This window comes from Microtus ochrogaster, chromosome 16 (assembly GCF_000317375.1).
Source record: "Microtus ochrogaster isolate Prairie Vole_2 chromosome 16, MicOch1.0, whole genome shotgun sequence".
Classification (NCBI taxonomy): domain Eukaryota; kingdom Metazoa; phylum Chordata; class Mammalia; order Rodentia; family Cricetidae; genus Microtus; species Microtus ochrogaster.
In genome coordinates this window covers 42,191,015-42,214,403 of record NC_022018.1, presented here as the reverse complement: position 1 = coordinate 42,214,403, position 23,389 = coordinate 42,191,015, and the positions used below count along the sequence as shown (strand labels likewise).

At 46.6% G+C, this 23,389-nt stretch overlaps 1 protein-coding gene across 2 annotated transcripts in view; it reads right to left on the bottom strand.

Moving 5' to 3' along the window:
- Positions 1 to 23,389, bottom strand: part of Rreb1 (ras responsive element binding protein 1) — a 125,976-nt gene that overhangs the window by 15,093 nt on the left and 87,494 nt on the right. Inside the window, exons 7-10 of one of the 2 annotated variants that reach the window (XM_026783059.1) lie at positions 18,778 to 18,922; positions 18,124 to 18,260; positions 6,006 to 6,195; positions 1,581 to 4,494 (exon numbers count right to left, since the gene is read on the bottom strand). In XM_026783059.1, the coding sequence (XP_026638860.1) occupies positions 1,581 to 4,494; positions 6,006 to 6,195; positions 18,124 to 18,260; positions 18,778 to 18,922 (3,386 nt within the window). Of the gene's footprint in view, positions 1 to 1,530; positions 4,495 to 6,005; positions 6,196 to 18,123; positions 18,261 to 18,777; positions 18,923 to 23,389 lie in introns of those variants that run through there. The other variant, XM_026783060.1, reaches the window with a different exon arrangement.

The following is a 23,389-nucleotide window of genomic DNA, read 5'->3' as shown; positions in this document are numbered from 1 at the left end:
CTGGGTTTTGCTCAATGCTTTTGGCTGTAAGAAGTAGTTTTTTTGTCTCCCCCCCCCCCCGTGTGTGTGTGTGTGTGTGTGAGTGTGAGCATGCACATGCCATGGCATGCATGCATATAGACGCCATAGAACAGCTCGTGGAAGTTGGTTCTTAACATCTACCATGTGGGTCCTGGAAACTGAACCGGTTCAGAAGCTCCTAAATCAGCAGGGATGGGATCCTGGCAATCAAAACCCAGGCAACCATAAGCAGTGGACTCTCAAGTGCGGATGTGTCTCTGGTATGTACCAACACCAGCACAAATAAAAAATTCGTGGATGCTTTAGTTTCTAGGAAGGCTGTCAGTTTGCTGGGAGAGCTCTCATTCTCCTCAGAGGGGCTGGGGAAACCACAAGGTCCAGACCATCTCCAAAGACAGAGAATGCAGCTCCCACCCACTTTCCATCACCTGCCCTTCACAACACTGTTGGAAACTTCCTAAGGACCTCAATTTCCTAGAGTTTGTAAGGACAATGACAAGCTGTCCAGTTAAATTTAAACTCCATTCAAATCAACAAGTAATGTTTTTGTCTGTCTCTAATACTACAAAAATTACTTGTTGGTCTAAAATTCAAATTTTTCCGGTGAGCTTTTATCTAGCAATCCTGTATCACACATAAAGTAAGAATAATTTGATTTTTCAGTCTTACGTATTAATATTTGAATTGTATACTCCAAAATGGTAAGGACCTTTTAATTCAACGTACAAAGCCCAAATGATCAAAGATACAAATCCTGTGATAATATTCAGAAAATTATAATTATATATGAAAATTACTAAAATACTAAATACCTGGCCATAAAATATTCTGTATTTAAGACTTCTAAAATTCAACTTCTAGAAACTGACATCTGAAAAATGTTTCTGGGATATCATTTTGGTAATTTAGCTCTGTTATTTAGAGCATTAGAATTTTAATGAAAGTATTTCTACCAAGAGTTGACATTTTACAATAAATAGAACTTAAAATTATTACCACTACCAATCATTTATGATAAATATTCAAAAAAGGAGAAAAAAGATAAAATGAAAAAATAGGGAAAGGTGCAGCTACTTCAGAGAAGGAGAAAAAAAGGCCAAGTCTCAGTTGGCAGTATGACCTTTTATGTGTATGGTAGGCAAAGGACCCTACAGAATGTTCAACCTGAAAAAGTGGTACTGAAGACACCAGGATGGGAGTTCTCATGTCAAAGAACCAAGCTAATTTACATCTCCAGAACCATCATTAATGCAAAGTCCTACTTCTCTGGATTGCCTCCATACTTAACTTAGTAGAAAATCTAGACACTTGTCAGGCAAGGGATGTAGGGAGGGAAGTGAGAGAGCCTACGACCACTGTCACCTCTGTCTGATCCACTTGTTTACCCATAACCTTGTTGGCTCAGACCACGGGCACAGATTAAATGCAAACCAACAGCCTGCGGCTTCTGAGACACAGAGGAATGGAGCATGAGAAAAGGGCCCTAGACTTTAGGCCTCCCCCTCCCCCTCAATCTCTTTTTTCAAGACTCACCAACTGGTGAGCCCTGGGGGCCTTACCAGTGTGTGTAAGCATGTGCCTCTGGAGGGAGCTGGCCCAAGGGAAGACCCGGGGACAGTGAGGACAGTTGATCTTCTGCAGGCAGTTGGCATAGGAGTTCCGTTTTGCTCTCAGCAGCCTGTCTTCGGCAGGGCTACCCTGCTCCTCATCACTGGGCCCATGGTGGTCTGCAGGGGCTCCAGACACCTCATCCTGAGTGTCATCCTGTGCAGTCTGCAGAAATGGGCTGAACTTGTTGGTATCTGTGGTGGCTAGCATCTTCTCGATGCTAGCAAACTCCCCACTGGAGTCCAGGTCCACACCACTGCTGTTGGTGAGGGGCCGGTTTCTCATCCCCCTTTTCCTTCCCCTCTTCCTGGATAAGCCAGACGGCCCTTGTTCAGTAGGCAAGGCTTCCTCTGGGCTGCTGGCCGTAGCAGGTGGGTCACTGGATTCTTTAGGGCTTGTGATGTCACTGGGGGTGGTGACAGCTTTGGAGATGGCGCTTCCTAAGCTGTCTGTGGCCACAGTGTTACTGCTGTTGATCGATGGCCCAGGGTCAGCTACCTTCGTTTTCAGCAGAGTAGGAGCCGAGGACACAGATGAGATGATCTGGGCAATGGAGGCCAGCGGAGGCAGCTCCTCTGTCACGGGAGGCTTTGGCAAGAGCAGGGGAGGCTTTGGCCGTAAGGGCCGAAGCAAGGCTGTGTTGTTCAGAAGGGTAGAGTTGCCCAGGAGGGTAGGATTGCTTATGAGAGCTGAGGAATAGATGGGGACGGCCAGCTGCACGGGGCCCTGGAGGGGCTGTGTGTGGGCTTCCAGGTTGGCAGCCGTGGTAACAGCTACCACAGTGCCTGCGGGGTTTTCCAAGCTCCCTCTGGGTTCTGCAGTCACTGACAAGGTAGGGCAGGGTGGTGGGCAGGGAGAGAGCTGTTCAGCTTTCCCAGATTCTGGTTCTGGTTTCTTGGCATCACTGGGAACAACTGTGTCCTTGTCTTTCTTTATGCTCTTGGGGATGGAGAGATCAATGGGCTCCATGGAGCAGTCATAGAGGGCAGAGGAGGAAGAGTTCAGCAAGGAGGACACATTTTCCTGCTTCACTTGGACCAGTGCCAGGCCCTTCTGTGAAAAGTCAAGGGGCTCGTTGAAGTCCATTGCAAAGCTGCTGGCTGGCTCCAACTTGACAGTGATGTGCGAAGGCAGAGGCTGGGTGGGGCTCGTGTGAAGAAAGCCATTTTGGGGCTCCAGGAAAGTGGCGAGGGGCTTGCACTCACCAAAAGCAATGCAGTTGCCCTCTTCTCCTCTGGCAGAGGCCTCTGTGGCCGTGTCTGTGGGGCCAAGGCCACCATCTGTGGCAAGCACATAGCTCTCGATGTCACGTTCAGGCACGTGCAGGTGCTGCTTGAGGATGTGATGGACGCAGTTGCGCTTGGCCGCAAAGGTGGCATTGCATTCCTTGCACTCGAAGGGCTTGCGACCTTTGTGGCACGCACCCAGGCCTCGGCTGCAATGTGTACGCATGTGGATGCGCAGTGCACGGTAATGCTTTAGATCCTCACCGCACAGCCGGCACACCGTCTCTGGGGAGCAGAAGGCGTCCACCAGCTCCGCTGCACTGCTGCTCACGTACTCTATGTTCTTTTCGATGTCCTTCCGGGTGGCCTTGAGGTGCTTCTTGCGCAGGTGGCGCTCACAGTTGGCTTTGACTGTGAACGGGTAGTGGCAGATCTTGCAGATATAAGGCCGTTCCCCACTGTGTGTGCGAAGGTGGCGGATAAGAGCAGCTTTGTCTGCAGCAATATAGTCGCAGATGTTGCACTGGTAGGGTGAGATGCCCAGGTGGGAGCGAACATGGGCACGCAGAACTCCAGAGAAAGCAAACACTTGGTTACAAAAGCGGCAGGGGTAGAGCACCTTGCGCATGGCGGGGGTCTTCTTGCCACTGGGGCCCATCATGATGGCCTTGAGGTCACCCTCCGTTATCTCCTGCTTGATCTTCGCCTCCATGTTTAGGGGCAGCAGGGCCTCAATGATGCTGTCCTGTTCCAGCTGCGTCTTCATCTCAGGTTGGCCTGGCAACTCCACTCCAGGCTGCTGCAGGAAGAGCTGTGTGGTGGTGTTTGGCTGGACCCCAGACTTAGACTGGAGCAGATGAGCATTGGAGGCTGCCTCAACTGTACCCTTGAGGAACTTCAGGGACTGTGGAGGAAGGCTAGGGCTGATGCAGCCTGGGGATGCCTGCTGCGCATTGATGAGAGGTGGTGGTGTAGAGGTGGCTACCACTGTCCGGGGTGTGACCAAGGGCTTTGGCTTCAAAGGAGGCATGTGCTTGAAAATTGCCTGAAGGGGGGTGGCGGGAGCCTTGGAAAGTGGCGGAAGACTGATTTGTGGAGGAGCTGAAGCTGCCATCTTTAGAATCTGTTGGATATCTGCTAGCTCAATGGCTGACTCTCCTGAAATAGGTTTAACCACGATACTACTGTCCGGCTGGATGATGAAACCCTTTTGGAAGGGCTGCAGGGATAGTTGTTTCATACCCTCCTTTGTAGCTGGGAGGACTGTCAGAGAACCACCTAGAGAAGCAGCTTCGAAAGGGGACAGATTCAGCACATTGGTGCAGCCAGGGTCCTGAGGTAGCTGACACTTGAGTGCCTGGAGCTGTATTGCTTGGTTGTCATCCGGCAGGGGCTCCTCAGGTGCAGGCCTGATGTCTTTGGTGTGCTGCAGGCCCAGCAAGGCCAGAAAGGCCTTCTGGTCCACGGTATCATCGGCCAGGGTCTTGGTCTGGAGATTCTCCTGGCCCTGATCAGCAGAGATGTGGGTCTGCCTGTGCAGGATGAGTGAAGACAGCATGGGGAACGCCTTGTCGCAAGTGTCGCAGACGAACCGGTGCTGCTCGCTGATGCACCTCCGTAGGTTTGTTTCACACCAGGCCTAAGTGAGACCCACCAGCAAAAGCAAGGGAGAAAAGGTGAGGCTTTAAAAGCGATCCTGACGGAGACGTGAGAAATGTCTGTTGTGTGACAGCAATCCATTTCATCAACACAGAGCCGACCTTTCTCAGTGTGAGCCTGAGACTGAACTAGGAAACCGTAACAGCGAGTGGAAGTCTGGCCATGCACAGCTACAGATGCAGTCCAACACAGAGTGGTGAACCTAACGGGATACACTCAAGGGTAGTTTTCTTTTGTCACCCCACTGCACAGTTCATAAGTGTCAGCTCTCTAGATAGCATTGTCTTATTGCAATGTTGTGTGTGTGTTTTGTCATTTTCCCGAATGTCCTTTCACTAAAATCTGGTCAGGCCCAGTCTTTCCTCCTTGGGTTTCTTGGGCTGAGAAGGATGGATGATCTTAGGTTGAGTTTTCTGTGGATCTACCTCACTGGTGCCTTTGCCCTCTCTGCAGGCTCTAGTACTTAAAGCTGTGGTTCACCATCCCCATCAAAGCCCTGTTGTAATGGTTCGTGTCTGCCTCAAAGCAAGGTAGGTTCTGAAAGGACGGAGAAGCCCGAAAGAATCACGCTTGTTTGATTGAGGACACCACCACAAGGGATATACTAAAAGTACAGTGAAATAACATCATGAGGGGGCTTTAATTAAGCCTTTAAAAGAGGGAGAGTGTTTACACTGGAAAGCAGAAAGCCAGAACCTGACAGACTGAGGCAGGAGGATGGCCAGCTTGTGTAGTGCCAGACTAGCTGAGAGGACAAACCAAGGTGATTCTTCACAAAATGATGAGAATTGGCTGTTTGTGTGAAGGGAGAGTCACGTCTATGTGGATACTTCCTGTCTGAATTTCATACATGACAAAAATTACAAAGTGATTTTAGTTGTTTCCATATAGGAAAGGGACAAATTGGCTCACGGGTTTGTTCAAATCTGTTATGATCCAAGGAGCTGAGAAAAACTGCTCAGTAGTTAAGAATGCTTACTGCTTTTCCAGAGGACCTGAGTTCTGTTCCCAGCACCCACAGATGGCTCACACCCTCTTACAATCAGCTTCAGGGGACCCAGTGCTCTCTTCTGGCCTCCAGGAACACATGACAGATATTAACACATGTATGCACGCACATGCACGTGCGCGCGCACACACACACCGCCCCCCAAAAAACTCAATGCATTTTAATAGAAACTGCTAATAAATACCTAGCTGTAAAGCAGACACTAACAATTGCGACAGAGGTGGTGAACAATTGATAGGGTGGTAAGTATACAACTTCAAATCTCAAAGCCTGAAGAGTGGGCAAAAGGCACTGGATCCTCACAAAAACTGGAAAACACAACCATTGATCCCTCTCAGCCCAAGAAACCCAAGGAGGCCAGACAGGGCCAGACTGGATTTTAGCAAACCAGCATTACAGAAAATACCACCACCCCACCCAACACAGCTGCACAGAATGTAGAGGGAGACCATGCAGTAGGTTGCATGGGTCCATCAGCATACCTGAGAAATTCGAGGAAACTTCCTACAGGAGAAGTCAGTAAATCCTAAATCATGGAAGCCAGCAGGAATCGAAGGGTTGTTCTGGATAAAAGGTCTTCCCATGGCATCTCGGGGAAGTTGCTTGTGGACAAGTGCATTGTGACGCAGCAGTCCTCGATGTGTGCGGAAGGTTACACAGCAAATGTCACATCTAGGAGAAGGGATGACAACCATGAGGAGGCAGCTCAGAGTCTCCGCTGCTCTGGAAGCTTTACTGTATGCTTTGCTGCTTCATTTTAGTTGAATAAAATAAGGCATAATTGCTAGTGGTTAGCACGCACACATGCGTGTACACACACACACACACACACACACACAAACACACAATGTCTCTCTTTCTCTCTCCCCCTCTCCTTTTGTTTTTGTAAAGATATATTTTAATGACTCTGGATATCAAATCTTTGCAGGTTGTACAAGATTATGACACCATCATCCAATGCCTGTGCACAAAGAGAAGACAGCTGGGAGTTCCCGAAGTCACCAAAGTGAGGACTTTGTCTCAAAATCAAAAGCCTATGCTGCTGGGCATGGTGTTACATGGCACTTAAGAGACACAAAGGCAAAACCCCTTTTCAAAACCAATACCACATGTCTACACAGCTCTTGCGAAATCACACAGTACTCCCGGCATTTAACAGAGATAAACTAATTATGTTGGTAGCACCACCAGCATTATCTGAAAAATAACCATATGGTGAGCTTACATTAAGTGCAAAAGCCTTACCAGGGAAATGGACAGGAGGCCAACAGGATAGTGGGTACCATGATCTCTAGAGCTTCACTGAGTGAAATTTCAGATAGTATGATAAACAACTCCCAGTCTGTACTCACTATAATCACGGGAGTCCATGTGGCTAGTTAAATGGAAATTCAAAATCCCCATTCACATAGAGCTCACTGGTGTGGGGCAGGGCAGATGTGCACATCTGCATGATGGTAGAAAGTTCCATTTATTGGTATAATCACATCTCTCACAAACCCTCTATGGGGGCGGGTCTTGTTACCATGTGTTTACAGGGGCAAAGCAACTTCCCCCCATTTACACTACACACTTGTCATTCTTTTCTGCAAAGAAAGACAATGAAATCAACCACATTGCCACTGAGCTCATGCTGCTGAAATGCTGGAAGAGTCTGTGCAGCCCTGTTCATCACTCCCTAGCAGCTGCACCTCTTGCCGCTCCCCTGGTAAGCAAGATTTAGAATAACACGTTCCCATCAGCTACTGGAAACACAATGCTCCCTTTGAGGGGAGTCTACTGAGCTCCGACAGTTGTGGTCGTGAGGTGCTGGCCGCAGAAAACCCAGAGCACAAGTGAGGATTGGAAATGCTTCAGCCATGGGTTCCCCTGGTGTGGAATGTCTGGGGGGATCCACCCCGTGCCACAGTACAAAGAGGGCTAAGTCACAGGTGAGTAGGACAGCAGCACTGACACTGCACTTTACCAGGGTCTATTTTCAGCTGAAACAGGTTCTAGTTCTGGGAGCAGGCACATGATCCTGACCTCAGAGGCTGGGAAAAACCTCTGGATATGGGACTCTGGCTTTTAGACCTCCGAGGTTCAAGTCAACTGAACATGGTTACCAGCTCACCTTCTCACATTATTCTGGTTAAAAATAACCAGAGAGAAATATCAGAATCAGACAAACCGACTTCTAACCACGTTTGTTATTACGAAATTGCTGCTAAGTTTTTGTATGTGCTTTAAATGATCCTTAACACATGTATAAGAAGGGGGACTACTTTACCTCAAATAACAAGTAAGAGTGAGGTGAGGTTTTAACACTTCGAGTCTCAAAAATGATCTCCAGCAGCTGCTGAGTATGGGACAGGGACTCCACTGACAGAAACTAACCCTGACTCCCTTAGCACATACAATGTGAAAGGGCTCCTTTTAATGTTTTCCTGCTTGCACACTTAAGAGACTAAGAGAGCTTCTAGAAGAGGTCGGGAGGGCACTGGGAACAGAGAGTAGTGCTTTGTCCATTGCTCATCCTGCCCTACAGCACCAAGGCGCTGGCTCAAGCCTATGACACTGTGTTGGTTTCTATGAACCAGAGATAATTCAAGGACATGATTAAGACAGAAGCTACACTATGCCTTCCCTGGAAGGTGAAAAACAAGGAGGGCAGCATAGTAGGAGACTTGTCATCTTTAAGAACTCTATCTTATTCTTCTTATGGTAATTTACTACTTTTATACAGTGCTGGTAGAATTTTAAGTTAATATTTACTCGTGCGAGGCACTATCCTAGATACCGAGGACCTACCCATCTATCTAGGCTCATTTTATCCTAATTACAGAAGATACAGAGTCAGTCACTGCTGGGGTAGGAGACTTCGTAGAGCACATGTCTAGTGTGAAGTCAGCAGGCTTATACTTAGCAGAAGGACTTGTTTATCAGGCTAAAAAAGGTCTCACAAAATAACTTATATACATCTCAAATATTATGTTTGAGATGTAATATATTCATATAAATAAGATAAAAGCAATGATCCTTACTATTTAGGGGCTCTGCACTTGTATCTATTATTCCCTGCCGAGATAGGAGGAAATCACACGTTGCCTGCCTGTTCGGCTCTTAGAGAGAATACTCATGGTATTTCGTGCCACATTTCTTCTGTTCTGATGCTTTCTGTTGGGAATATGGTAAAGAATGGTTCCTAGACGTGGTTCTGAAGTACTGTCTCGTGTCTTCAGCACAGGCAGTTATGCTGTGCCTTACAGAAGAGCACATACATTTGGGGGGCTCCATTCAGGCATGGATTACAGAGGTATTGGTTGTCAATGCTAATGAAACAATAATACATATTCAACACATAGGCTCTCCAACAGAAACAAAGATTATATAGATTTTGGTTGATGGAAAGGAACCTTGCTCCCCTGGAAGCAAAGCTTCAGTGTACACACACACCACTCCTCCTCAGCAAGCAGGTTTAATTCGGAGAAAGATTCATGTGAAAACAAGTGTTCTCTCTGGTCCACCCTCTGTTCTTAACCATCTGCTTCCTCAGGCCCTCCTAGTCTGCCTGCCCTGGGGCCACAGATGAGAACACTCTCCAATCTGCACGCTTGGAACCTTGAAATCAGTCTAAGATCTACTTTTCATCCTTGCACTTTCACAGGAATTCAGCCTAAGCACCCCTATTTCACATTTAAAAATTCTTCCTTCTTTTTCTTAAGAGTCTCGTGTATGTAGTCCTGGTGGCCTAGAGGTCTCTACTACGTAAGCAAGGCTTGTCTCAAACTCACGGAATCTGCCTCCTTTGTCTCCCAAGTATGGAATCCCCCTCCTCCCGAGACAGGATCTTTCTGTGTAGAACCAGCTGTCCTGGAACTCACTCAGTAGACCAGGATGGCCTGGAACCCACAAAGATCAGCCTACTTCTGCCTCCCAAATGCTGAGATTAAAGGCCCGCACCAATACCTGGCCAGGCTGGATTTTGTTTTTTAAAGGGTCCTTGCAATACCAAGTAGCTGAGATCTTGGCTTCCCTTCTGAAAAGGATAAGAGTGGTGGTTCTCAGCCCCTTTGGGGTTGCATATCAGATATTTACATTATGATTTATAACAGTCACAAAATTACAGTTATAAATAAGTGGGACATTCAGAAAATCTTTGTCTCACACTCTGCACCTGTTGATATACTTTAAATAAAGCTAGGGAGGAAAACTGTCACCTAGAAAAGTAAGGCCTTTATCAGTGGGTTTAAGAGCCCTCCCCAGACCCGGAAGCAAGGCTTTGCAACCAGTTTCTAAGTGCCTGAAGGACAGGGGAGGTCACTGTAAATCTCTGGAGCCTGTGGCAGCAGGCGGAGCCTGCAGCTGGTGTTACTCTCAGGGTATCGACAAACCTGGCTTGGATTTATCACTCTTCATTAAGGCTACAGCCATGGGCTGGGTGGTCCCCAGGACTCTGTCATCCTCAACCTGGGTTTGTGGAATATCTCAGTCAGGCCAGGAACACATAAAGACAATGATTGCGAAAGATTTAGATGAAGCAGAAACACACTCAAGAGTCACAGTGAGGGGAGGGCTGTAGGAGAAATTTCATTTTGCAATAGATCCTGACGACGTGCCAGAGAGAACTTTTATACACCAGACTCGCCGTCTTTTGATTTTCTGGCAATGGAAAAGGCTTTTCCAAATGGAAACCAACTTTGCTCGCAGTAAAATAAATATATTCAGGGGAAAGTGAATCTTCTTCTTCTTCTTTTTTTTTTTTTTGAATCTATAAGAACTCATACAAAAAAAACCTGTCATTTCAAAATCCTATTGAAATAGGTTACTCTGGGGGGTTGGGGGAGGTGGTGGTAGATAAATTAACACAGGTGATACAAAAGCAGATATTTGCTTGACATTTCTACAGGCATGCTCAATATACTGACTGTCAAAGCATGGTGCTCATAGAAACAGCTTTCTGCACCCCAAGGCAGAACACAGGTACTGACTTCATTTAGAAAGCACCTGAATTAGCACCACCTTAGCCACCATAGCTAAGACAATGAGAATTTTGAATTTGGCATGTTAGGACAGAGTCCAACTTTTTTCCCAGTCACTGAATCTGGGGTCCTACCTCCGTGGGGAGGACGGTGGGAGGAGAAAGGAGCTGAGGCATTGGAACAGAGGAGAGAGCTGCCTGCAGCTTATCTCTCCTCTCCCAGCTTCCCTTAGTACCACTTGTCCTATCACTGCTGGGTTCGGGGTAGGTGTGAAGTACAGATAGGAGGGTCTGTAGGTGGAGGTCCCAAGGACTGGAAACTCCTCCCAGCAGCAGACCAGGAAAATCGAGCAAAGTTTTGATTGTACCTGCTAGTATGTAAAGTTGGGGAGGTGCTGGAAAATAAGGATCACAGAGAACCCACAGTATATGCTTAGAGAAGTGGTTTTTAGCTGTCAAGGAGGCACTGCCACAGAACTGGCTCAATCCCCCCAGTCCTAGGGAAGCTAAGTTCTGAACCCCTATATCCATAGTCTCCATCCTTTCTCCTTCAACAAGCAAAAGCCACCACGTTCTAGCGGTGACTTTTGCCAGGTTGGAAAGATTTTATTGCCAATACACCTGGCTCCACAGGAACTTTTCTGTATGGAAGAGCCAACCCTGACAGCCAGCATTCAACCAGCTCAAATCACCACAGCAAGGAGTAGCCTGCCAATCATCCAGGTCAAGGAAACACGAACTGAGGATTTTGTCCTTTCAGTTCTTAAAAGACCCCATAATGAAGCAAGCAATGTTGTCTTAAAGGAAAAGTTCAACTAAAGATTTAAAAAGCACAGAAGCTGAGTATGGTGATACACACTTATAACCCCGAGCACTTGGGATGCGAAGGAAGGAGTATCAGGAGTTCAAGGTGAGCGTTGAGAAGCCATCTCCAGTGAAGTTGCTAACTGCTGTATGCCACAGGCCTAATTAGGAAGGGAACTGAGCTATCTATTCCTTTGATGACAAGCATCCCTGTAAGAAGGGGAGAAGGACGCAAGGAAAAAAGGCATTCTTCTTTCATTTATTTCTTCCTAGACGAACAGTGAAGCTAAGGTAGAAATGCAGTGGGATATTATCATGGTGTGCATATCCACTGCAGGGACTCACTGATACAGCTTAAAATAGTTAAAAAAATGAACTAGATGTCTTTTCTTTGTTAACTTTGTAACTAAGCAATATTGGGGTGTGCTTCTTCCAAGTATCTGCTACAGTAATATTTTATTCATCTACTGACCTAAATGTTCTAGAGCAAGATAGAAACCCTGAAGTCAGCAGAAACGTTTCAAAAAGTAACCTAAAGAGTTAAAGCCGATCTTGGTCCCTGTAGCTTCTCCACTCTCGCCCAGTCCCAGCAAGTACAATTCCGGGCAGTGGGGTCTGGGTGTTAAGTTTGCCTGCCTGTTCACAGTAGCACTCAGTCTGGGCTATATAGCAAGATCCTATCTCAAAACAAAACAGTAACTCCCAAAGCAAACGACAAAAAACAATGCCTCCCTCTAAATACAAGGAAGGCTGCAGAACATCTCAGTGGTTAGGAGATGGTACTGTTCTTAAGAGGAATCAAGTTTGGTTCCTAGCACCCATGCTAGGCAGCCCACAACAACCTTTAAGTTCCGTTGCAGGGGAGTCAACACCCTCGACTTCTGTAGGCACTCACACTCATGTGCACACACGTAATTGAAAAGAAAATAAATCCTGAAAAGAAATTAAGTTGGGCAGAGTAGCCCACACCTTTAACCCCAGCATTCCTGAGGCAGAGGCAAGTGAATCTCTGCACGTCCAAGGTCAGTTTGGTCTACATAGCCAGGTCCAGCACAGTCAGGGCTATATAGAGAGATCCTGTCTCAAAAATATAAACAAAAGAAAATTACGGTAGCAGAGGAATAAACAGACACCTTCCCTCTTCTTAAGCATAAAGAAAAAGCTACCCAAAAGATATATTTTTTAAAGATTTTATTTATTTATTATGTATACAGTATTCTCAGTATTCTGTCTGAAGGTATGCCTTCAGGCCAGAAGAGGGCACCAGATCTCATTGCAGATGGTTGTGAGCCACCATGTGGTTGCTGGGAATTGAACTCAGGACCTTGGGAAGAGCAGGCAGTGCTCTTAACCACTGAGCCATCTCTCCAGCCCCCCAAAAGATATTTTTAAAAGAATATAGTGGCAAATTTCAAAATAAGGAACTTAAAAACAAAACAAAACAAAATAATACAAAACAAAATACTTACAGGTTTCTCCACCATGGCACAAAACAATGATGTATGGCTCTCTAATTTGTTGGCATCAGGGTCCTGCAAGCTTCTATATCTGCCTATTTGACAGTCTATAAGGGTTACAATACTCCCAGGATGCAGGACTCAAACCCCACTTAAATAGCTGCTCAGCGTTTACAAAAGCAAAACTAGATAAAAAAAAAAGACTCTTTATGGCAATAAGGAGCAAAGGACAAATGCTTTTATGCTGTCCAGTCCACAGTACTTGGGAGAAGTCCTAGAATTTGACTCCTCCGTGTCACTGGGATAGGGACAGTCAAGAAGGACCACATCAAACCATTAACTATTATGCTGGAGGGCTTAAAATACTAAGAAGGACACATGTGGGCTGGGGAGACAGCTCAGAAAGTGCTGGCTGCTCAAGCGTGAGGACACCCGCCCCACCAAGCACCTACATAAAAGCTGGGTGTGATATCGGGTTATCCCATATATGAAAGCACATTACCACACAAACACGTACGTACACAATATAAATAAAAACCCTTTAAGAAACAACACATTCCAAGACAGCAAAAACTCATTTAGTATTTGTTGCAGTTCCAGGCCTAGATCATTCTCCCTCCTCTTCACAAATCATCATATCTATTTTCCAGATGGGGAAACTGAGCCTAGACTTGCCTGAGGTCAGAGGTACCAGGCAGCAGGCTAGGACTACGTTGTCTGTAACCCTGCTTGCTCAGAGGACAGTCATTTGTAGATGCCCCAGCTCCTTCTTGAATCATGTCACACCCTCAATACCCAGGCATTTTTCCTGACGCTGATAACTCCCCACTCCCTGCAGTGAACAGAACCTATGAAATACCTGCTGGGATGACTCTTGGCCAGCCGGATTCCCTGTGATCCAATTCCTTGCTCATTACAGAGTTTTGCTGGAGACTGGCATTCCTTTTAAAAAAAGGATTTCATGCTTCATTTTTCCTGCTCTGTCTCCAGAGGCCAAAAGGAATAAGTGCAAGCAATCCCTTGTCTAGAGCCCCACCCCACCCAGACATTCCTCTTCCCTCAGTCCACCCTTCCTGGCCCATCCTGGGGCAGAGAACTGACATCCACAGCTGCAGTAATCTCTCCCAGTTGTTGTGAGCAGCAGTGACGGCCTGTGACAGACCCCTGGCTGGGTTGCCTTCCCTTGCCACATGCTAGGGTCATGTGCAGGCTGTCTACCCCAGACCAGCACCCAGCTAGGCTGTTCAACAAAGCCAGCCTGACATGAAGCAGGGAGTAGTTTAAGGACCCGGAGAAGACGGAAGGCTCTGAAGCCAGTTGAACCTGGGCTTTGCTCTATTCTTGGGTGGTGAAGAAGCTGTAACTAAGACACCTCTAACCACCAGGCCCTTACAGGCCTCGGTCCTCACTTCATTCATCCTTGGACCCCTGGAGTCTTAATAGAAGACTCTAATATTCTATTCGCCTTTGCCCTGTGCTAACCATGTTGAGAACATGGGGCCAATGACACACCAAGAGTCTCAGGGTCTCTCTGCGGGTAGTAGGTGTACAGTGAAGGGAGCTGAATACTCCTTCAAACAATCATGAAACAGAGACAAGAACGTCCCAGTATATCTCACTAAGTGGTCCCATAGCCAGGATCCTCAGCAAGGGTAGGGCTGGCCTGCAACGTACTCTGGTGAGGGTGGTCCTCAGCTTCCCTTCAGAGCCCTGGGTGTCTGCCAAAGACCCCTCTTGCTTCCCATATCCTGATTGATCTGAGGGCACTGCCATAAACTATAAATTACCCCAAGATCAATAATGTGACCATAATCTGGAAGGAATTAAGAGTGCCACAACATCCAATGTCACATCCAAAGCTCTTCGCCACAGTCTTTGTTGGCCCCCCTCCCTTTTTTTCTGGTCAGCCTCCGTGCCCCACCTCAAACATTCCCGTTTTTCTCAAGACTGGTCAAACGCACTGCACTGTCACGATGAGGACTCAGTCCTTTGTTGGATATATTTTAACAGAAATAATGTTAGAATTACTTATTACCCAATCCCCTTTAATCAAGAAGCCACCTAAGATTATACAATAACTTGGGCCAAGTTTGCTTTTGGCAGCTCCTTCATCAACATGGTGACTACCCAGCTGTACAGCCCACCCTTGGGGAAGGCTTCACTGCGTCCTGGCTTGTCTTTAACCTGCTCTGCGGGCTGATCAGCCCCTGGCAGGGGACTGCTTTCCATTATGAGGGGCTACGACTGCACAGACGCACAGACAGATTTCAGGGACTAAACGTAAGACAGTGAAAAGTAAGAATGTATCACTAACAGCACTTTTCACAGCTAGAAGATTCCACATGACACACGGGTCATGTTGTTCGTCGTTCCGCTGAGCAGCACGAGTCTGCACACTGCTCCAGCTCACTACGTTCCCAGCAGTGCAGCCTGTCACTCTGCTGCTCCTCTAACAACAGAGCAAGGCATTCAGCATCACATTTTCCCCTCGGCACCCATCTGCTCGCTGCACTGTCTCGCATCACAGTTCTGATCTGAACGCCACTGCACTGCGTGCTCTATTCAGCCTTCTTCCCTGCCCTATTACCCTCGCCCAGGAGCTAGAAGATAGAAGGCATCATAAAGTAACACCCGATCTTAAGAACGAGACTCTATTACAGGGACTTTGTATCTTCCTTTTGTTTGATGCCAGAAATTCATTATTTTGAAACACAGCAGAGTGGAGGAGAAAAGACTCAGCATATATACAAGCTTGGACTGCCAACACTTTATTAAGGAACATGGGCACCTTGCCAACTCTGGTAACAGGGGAGGGAGTGGGGCAAGGGCAGAAGACAGAAACCAACAGCTGTTTTAAGTTACAGACTCTGGTTCTAAACTGGTAGTACTGTGGCGGTAGCCTCTGGGATTTGAAAATGGAGTTGGTGTCTATTTTAGTTCTGGGTTAACATGCAGTCTCTCCCATCAGCTACTGTCATAATGCACCACCCCAGTTAGGCCCCTACTGGCCCAGGCCTGGCCCCAAGGCTTCCTCTGATAGTAGGCTATTATGTGGAAGCTGAGTAGAGACGAGAAAAGAGGAATTAACTATGTTCTATAATCAACTCTTTTCGGTTTTAAAAAGCCAGCCCTAGCCAGCTTCATAGTAGTTACTAGATAGAGCCATGAAGCAGGAGCTGGTCTGCTCACCAGACACACAAGCCACGAAGCCACCCTTCTCAGAAGCCATCAGTGGCTAGCTGCTGGGGGGTTAGTGGAATGAAAAGCTGCCTGAAGGAGCTAAGTCCATCCAACGCTAAGAAACTTCTTTCGACCCCCTCACCACATGATGCTACTACCATTAAGTAGGTGAGGAAACCTGCTTTGGTAACAAAAAGGACTACAGAGCTTCGACTTCACAGCCCACCTGTGCACCATGACCAAGATGATTCCGCTCACGGATTGGTTCACGTCTAATGTGGTTCCCACCTCCATTTGCTCTGAGGAAAAGGGCTTTCCAGACCAGCGTTTTACAAAGGGATACTTGGTCTTGCCTCATCACAGCTATACCATGCTGTGCAGATGCACGCTGCTTAGAAATCTCTCATGAGAGCCAGGCTACTTCCCTGTACGATGGAATTTTCAAGGAAGGTAAAAGTAGTTTGTCCCCAAACGGTACCTGATCGCAAAATAAAATATGAAGTGAAATAAAATGTACACAAGAGCACGGAATGCGTGGCCACCTGGCAGCAATCCCCAGCTGGAGGAACTAGGGTCCACGTGCTATCTCCGCACCAATCTCAGGGTGAGAGGCTTGTGTCATGGCAGTGCTCACTCTTCACACCACAGCTCCACATTCAGGAGATGCTGTGGGTAAGGAAACTAGGAAGTTAAGTTTCTTCCCAGGCGTGGTAGTGCACACCTTTAATCCTAGCACTCGTGGGGCAAAGACAGGCAGATTTCAGAGTTCAGGGCCAGTCTAGTATGCGTGGTGAGTTCCGGGACAGTTGAGGATATCTATAGAGATTTTTTGTTTCAATCAATCAATCAATCAATAAAAAAAAACCGAGGTTCTTAGAACCAGTACTCATTGACAGCTATTTCTTCATAGATCAGAGTCTAGATCAGAGTCCAGAGACATATTTAGAGAGGATGGGAAGGAAACACTGGATGAGGCATTGTTGATCTAGCCCTACTTCAATGTGAATGGGTAAACAGAGATAGAGATGCAGCTGACGGGAGCCACATGCGAGCAGAGACAGGCCTTTCTAGAGAGGGACCTCTTCTCGCAGAGAACGGAGAGAGAACCCCACTGGACACTGGCCAGTCCATTAGCTGCTGTCTTAGATTGGCAAGTTCCATCCAGGCACTTGACAGCATTTCATTGCTTCATACCTTAACCTCTCTAAAAGTTCTTCCTCCCGCTCCAATGAAAACTGCCATAAAACTGAGAATTTCGGCAGATACCCAAATCCTGTACTCCCAAGATGTCTTCCAAAAGTGTGACAACATGGGGGCCTGCCCTTAAAGGAACCTTCAGCTATATGCTTGAGCAGAAGCTCCCATGTAGCTCTTTGTCTTCTACAGCTTAATTTAAAATAGATGGAACATATACATAGAACATACAAACGTCAGCAATGCTGTGGGAAAAATTTCTAAACCTATTTGTTCACCTAGAAGAAGGACTGTGTGTGTGTGTGTGGGGGGGGGGGGTGCTGATAAAAGTTACCAGAGAAGTTAGACAAAGACAGAGCAGTGTTCCCCTCTCCAACACTGCTGGAAATTATACCACCATCCATACTTTCGGCTCTTGAAGCTGAGGATCAGAAACATGGTTGCCGAGAGTAACATAGAGGCTAGCGCAGAACAAGCACTACATAACGGCTTTTCCCCTTTGCACGTGGAGAACCCTTTCCTACCCACAATGCTTCAGGTTTCTGCACTATGGGTCCAGCTCATTAGAGCACTTCTGAGCACCTGGTACATGTCAACGCTGTGCTGGAAACATGAAATGCATGGGCTGTCCCTGTCTAGACCACTTATCCATGTACAGCGAGCAATCAATTTGGTCGCAACACATTTTGCAAAGAATGGACACCAAAGTAGCCTGTGACAGGAGATTCTCCAATGCCTGGAGACTCAGTGATTACTCAAGGGACCTCAGTAAGAACAAAGGAGCAAAGTGAACACAGCCCATGGCTACAGCCATGCTTGCTCACAATCTTCAAACCAACCTTTTCTACATACCATGTGTTTCTTAAGTGCCTTCTCAAAATCCCCATAAATAAGCCCAGCTGCTGGAGCCCAGTTTGGAGTGACAAGAAATAAGAATGTCATATGCCAGAAGAAACAGTAACATGTAATTTCCCAAACCACCAATCTAATTCACGTTTTCCCTACCTTAATGAGTTATCTGAATGGGTCTCCATGTGGGTCTCTAGTGAATACTTGCAAACAAACTCCTTGAAGCACACTGGACAGTGAAAGACTTCACCAGTCATCTTCTCCAAATCACCCGACTGCCCATCTTCCACCATCTTAGGAAAAAGCAGAGTGGCATCACCAAGGTCGTCTCTCACAAAGGTTTGCTTTCGTCTAGCAAGCGCTAAAAAGTATGCTCTTCACTCACTAACAAGGTCTGACTGACAACCCATCCAGCCATCCACTCTACTCAGTGAACACTACTTCTATACATTCGCCCAATCCACCCACCCATCCCTCAGTCCCCTCATCTAATCAACAAGTACTTATGGACCATGTACTATCTGCAAGGGATTAGGAATAAATGTGAGGGCAGCAACATAGGTAACGTAAAAGAGCACGGGGACAACTTTGGAAACTCATTTCATTCATGTTCTACCTGAGGCTTCTAAAGAGAAAGCACATGTAGGTAAATTCCAAGACAGCCAAGGCTACACAGAGAAATCCTGACAACCGGAACAAAATTAGCCCAGACTTGATGTCGACCACGTTTCTACATTGTGATAATGAAGATTAGATATTTCTGACCAAAGCCACACAATGGGGCACATTTGTGCTATAAACTCAAAGGACCTTTTTAGCTGGTGCCTGGTCTTCTCTCTCCGACTCAGCATCGTGACTCAGTTTCCTTTTGGAGGACAACCGCCTCCGCTTCAGAGGGGACGGGGGGGTTGCAGTTGGAGTACTGCTGGTGTCCTTCTCATGAATCTTCATATGCCTAGAAAGAAGACACAGAAAATGTGATTTGACGACCACCATAACCAGACCCGCAGTATTATTTCTTTTCTCTTTTTAAATAGCGTATATAAAAAGCAGGGTACTTGAAATTTCTCAGTTATCACTATTATTTATAAGTACTGGGGATGGAACCACTTGTACACACTAGGCAAGTGTTCTCTCACTGAACAACACCACGCTTCTCAACTTTATCGGTTAAGGGCATCATTTCTACCCAGATGACAAGCATTTGTTTTCATAGTTCTTTTTCATAGTGATGAGGTGTAGTAATATGAGCGGCAGGGCTGAGTCCCCAGCACCCCGGCCGCCTCCGGCTAGCTTATGCCCCGAAATAATTACACGGACACCGCATTCTTTCAATCACTGCTTGGCTCTTTAGCTCCAGCCCTTTTCTTGGCTAACTCTCGCACCTGGACTAGCCCATTTCTAATCATCTGTGTGTAGCACTCCAAGGTGCGCTTACCAGGAAGATTCTAGCCTACGTCCATCCTGGGTCGGAGCTTCATCGCGTGTGCCTCAGAGAGCAGAGCTCTCGCCTCTGCCCGCAAGAGTGGAGCATCGTGTCTCTCTGAGGCATCTGCCCCAGAGAGGAGAGCTGTCGAGTCTCTGACCTCACTTCCTCTTCCGCCCAGCATTCTGCTCCTCCCACTTACATTCTAACCTATCAGGGCAAGCAGCTTCTTTATTTAATCAACCAATGACCTTCCTCCATCAATGAGGTTGAATCTAGGGCCTTGTGCACGCTAGGCAAGTGCTCTATCTACAGTGGAACTCTATTCACGTCTTTCTTTCTTTCTTTCTTTTTTTTCTTTTTTGAGTCAGGTCTCACTGTCTCTGGCTTTTCTTTCACTGTGCAGTCTACAGTCCTTAAATTTGTGATCCTTCTGCTTCAGTCTCTAAAGTAGCTGGGATTATACACCAGCACCATCAGGCCCACTTCCAATAAGTTTTTAAGAGTGAGGAAATAGCATTTCTCATGTGCTGTCCCCTACCCTGAAAATCAGCCTAGGTCATGTTCCTCGGATGACTTCTTGAAAGAAGACAGGCTGAGTATGAAAAGGCTAGGCAGTTTGTACATCAGTGGCAGGCCACATGTGGAGACTGACCAAACCAAAGATTTGAGATGGTTGGGATGCTGTTTCTTAAAATCAGCCCCTGCCCTACAGCAATGGAGTCCTCTTTCCGCCATGGGTGTGGCAGAACGATGCTACAGAGTACTATGGGATTGTTCTTTCTGCCTCATAGTTGTTCTCTAGAATCAGAACCTCCTGTCTAGACTACAGACACCAGTCATCAGCCAAGCTGAATCTACCGAAGAGGTGGCCTGGCTTTTGAGGACAGAGAACACAGGCTTTGGGAAAAGAAGGCTCAAATCAAACCTCCATTCTTTTGTGGAAATCAGTGTTGGCAGAGCAGAAGGAGCTAAGCAGAAGGAGTGGGAGAAAACAGGCAAGAATCACAGATGATCAAGCTATGGCCACATAATCCCTTGCTTAGACTCTGAGGGAAGGATGCTTTATTATTTAGTCCTAAGAAATTATTATTTAGTTAATAGACATAAATGCCTCTGCTCTAAGTAACAAAGTGATGGCGATTCAAGGAGACCATCTGTTTGTTTTTGCTTGCTGTCTTTGAGACAGGGTCCGACTATGCAGCTACAGCTGGCCTGGACTTCACTGTGTACATAGAATAGGCTAGTCTTTTGTTTTGTTTTGTTTTTTCGAGACAGGGTTTCTCTGTAGCTTTGGTGCCTATCCCGGAACTAGCTCTTGTAGACCAGGCTGGCCTCGAGCTCCCAGAGATCCGCCTGCCTCTGCCTCCCGAGTGCTGGGATTAAAGGCGTGCGCCACCACTGCCCGGTGAATAGGCTAGTCTTTAAATCATAAACATGTACACTATGCTGGGCTTTTGCACCATTAGGCCTGGCTAATCCATCTCTTTTCAAGTTGACATTTATAGGTAGAAATGGTAAGTAGGTAATTTTCTTTGTGACATTTGTTCCATGATTCACCACAAATGTTGTCTTGAAAAAAAAAAACCCTAAGATTTGGAAAAAATTAAATTGCAAGGGATATCAATTAGTATCAATCTAGTCTTTTTGATAAATTTTAATTAAATTAGCTAAATGAATATTCCTTGCTATCCCTAAAATAGTAAAAATACTAGAAACTAGAGAATGATAGCTGTAAACACGGGCCCATTTCAGGCTGCAAAGTCTCAATCACACATAGTACAAACACACATGGATATATAAGGCAATGCTGTATTATTTCACCCTTGGGATTTATGAGAGAAATTGCTTTCATAGCAGACAGGAAGGAGGGTCTGGAACCAGCATTTAGTAAGGGTCCCGTGAGAACATTATCTAGATGACTGTCCTTTATACATGGCACAGTTCAGATGCACAGAGGCCACAACCCTCCAGCCAGAATGAGCTACAGTATAACCAGCCTGACACCATGCTCTACCTACAAACAAGACAGCCTCCAAAAGCCATAGGCCTTTGTTCTGGATCACCTGCTGCAAACTCAGGACCATAACCCGAACCTGGCTACTTCCTTATTGGTTTCTTATGGCACAAGGCAGAACAGCAGATATCTTGGCAAATTACACCAGGAGACAGGAGGGTGAGGGTCCCAGAGGTCAGACACAGAATACACCCTAAACTCCAGTCTCGGTCACTGCGGAACCCTCAGCCCAGGCTCACACCTTTCACCACAGGAGTGTTAAGGATACTGAGCGAAGGCGGCAGGCCAGAGCAGGAGCTCTGCAGCACACAAACGCTGGACAAAGCAATCCGTTCTACTTCTCTCACATTCCTGCTGGGACATCAGATTCAAAAGCTCAAGTATAGCTTCCTGCGACAGTGAAACTTCTGGTTGCTGGCCACAGCATGGGGAGTTCCCAATATCTTCTCCTAGCCTCATGATGACAATAGTGGCAGGGTGACTCATGGTCTCAAGTCAGTCAACAGCCAGAGAGTTCTAGCCAAGTCTCCACTGGGTTCTGCTTCCCTAGCCTCCAGAGGCAGGGATGACAACTCGGCTGTATGCGTCCTTCAGAAGACTTGGAGGACACTGGTGAGCCATCTCAATGAGACAGTAATGGCCTCTTCCTTTCAGGGTAGGGCCATGGTCGCAAGGATTGGTGGGCAAGATACAACTCATAATTCCTACACATAAAATGCCAGAGTCCGTTTTCTCCCTAGATTTTATCTAATTTCCATGTACCCCAAATCAGTGAAGGCCAATGAGCACAAAGCTCACTGAGATGATATCCTGCTGCCCACTCTGCACATGAAGTTTCTCTCCGTCCAAGCAGAGCAGAGTGTATACATCCTCCAGTTGCACTTGCATGCTACCAGACACGGGGATTTCTCAACATTCACCAACTGTTCTCACTGTAAAACTCTGCCTTCGCCATCCCAAGCTGAAATTCCTCTCTTGCTTTAAATGTCTGTTTGTGACAAAGTGATGGTTTACACTATTTCCCACAGTAGAGCTTTTCAGGGGGATTATAGCATTTCATTTTTCCGAGTTCTCTCTTCATAATTAAAACACCAACCCCCGCCCCCCCCCCACACACACACACACTGCGTACGAGGCTGAGAAAGAATACAGGTCACTTACTGATCTCAAGAGTATGTGCTAAACAACATCAGCACCACACTGGATCCAGCAAGTACAAATCTAAATGAATGTGTACAGAGCACATGACTCTGACACACGGTGACCACTGAAGACAACAGAAAAAGAGCCTGATCTGCTTCTGCTGAGCAAGTGAGTTTACCTGACACATTCCAATTCCCACTAAGTTTGCTGTGAGCTAAGATGATCAGGATTCCTTCAGCCAAGACCATAATAAAGCATTCCCTTTTCTTCCCTTGAGCAATTTAAAGGATATCTTTTCATTTCCAGAGTGACAAAGACAGCTTATGATGTAGTGTTAGCAGAAGTGAAAACTGGCAATCATCTTTCTGAAAAGTAGCCGAGTATCACAGATTTTAAATAAGCAGTATCCATGACCCTAACCGCACTTAACAGTTGTTGCATGTAGTTGCAAGTGTGTGGATATGTGAGTGTGCATGCGCAGGTGCGACAGCACACATGCTGAAGTCAGAAGATAACCTTGCGCATTGGTTCTCACCTTCCACCTTGTCCAAGACAAGGTCTCTTGTTCACTGCTGTGCCTGCCAGGCTAGCAGCTGGCCAGTCAGCTTCTAGAGGTTCTTCTGTCTCAACCTGTCTTCTGGGAGTGGCATGCTGGGAAGACATATGTCTTAAAAGGCAATAATGTGGCCACCAAGTTTACTAACCTGAGTTTGATCCTGGGAACTCACGAGGTAGATGGAAAGAACCCATTCTCAGAAGTTGTTCTTTAACCTCCACACCTGAGAGCTTATGCTTGCTTACACACACACACACACACACACACACACACACACACA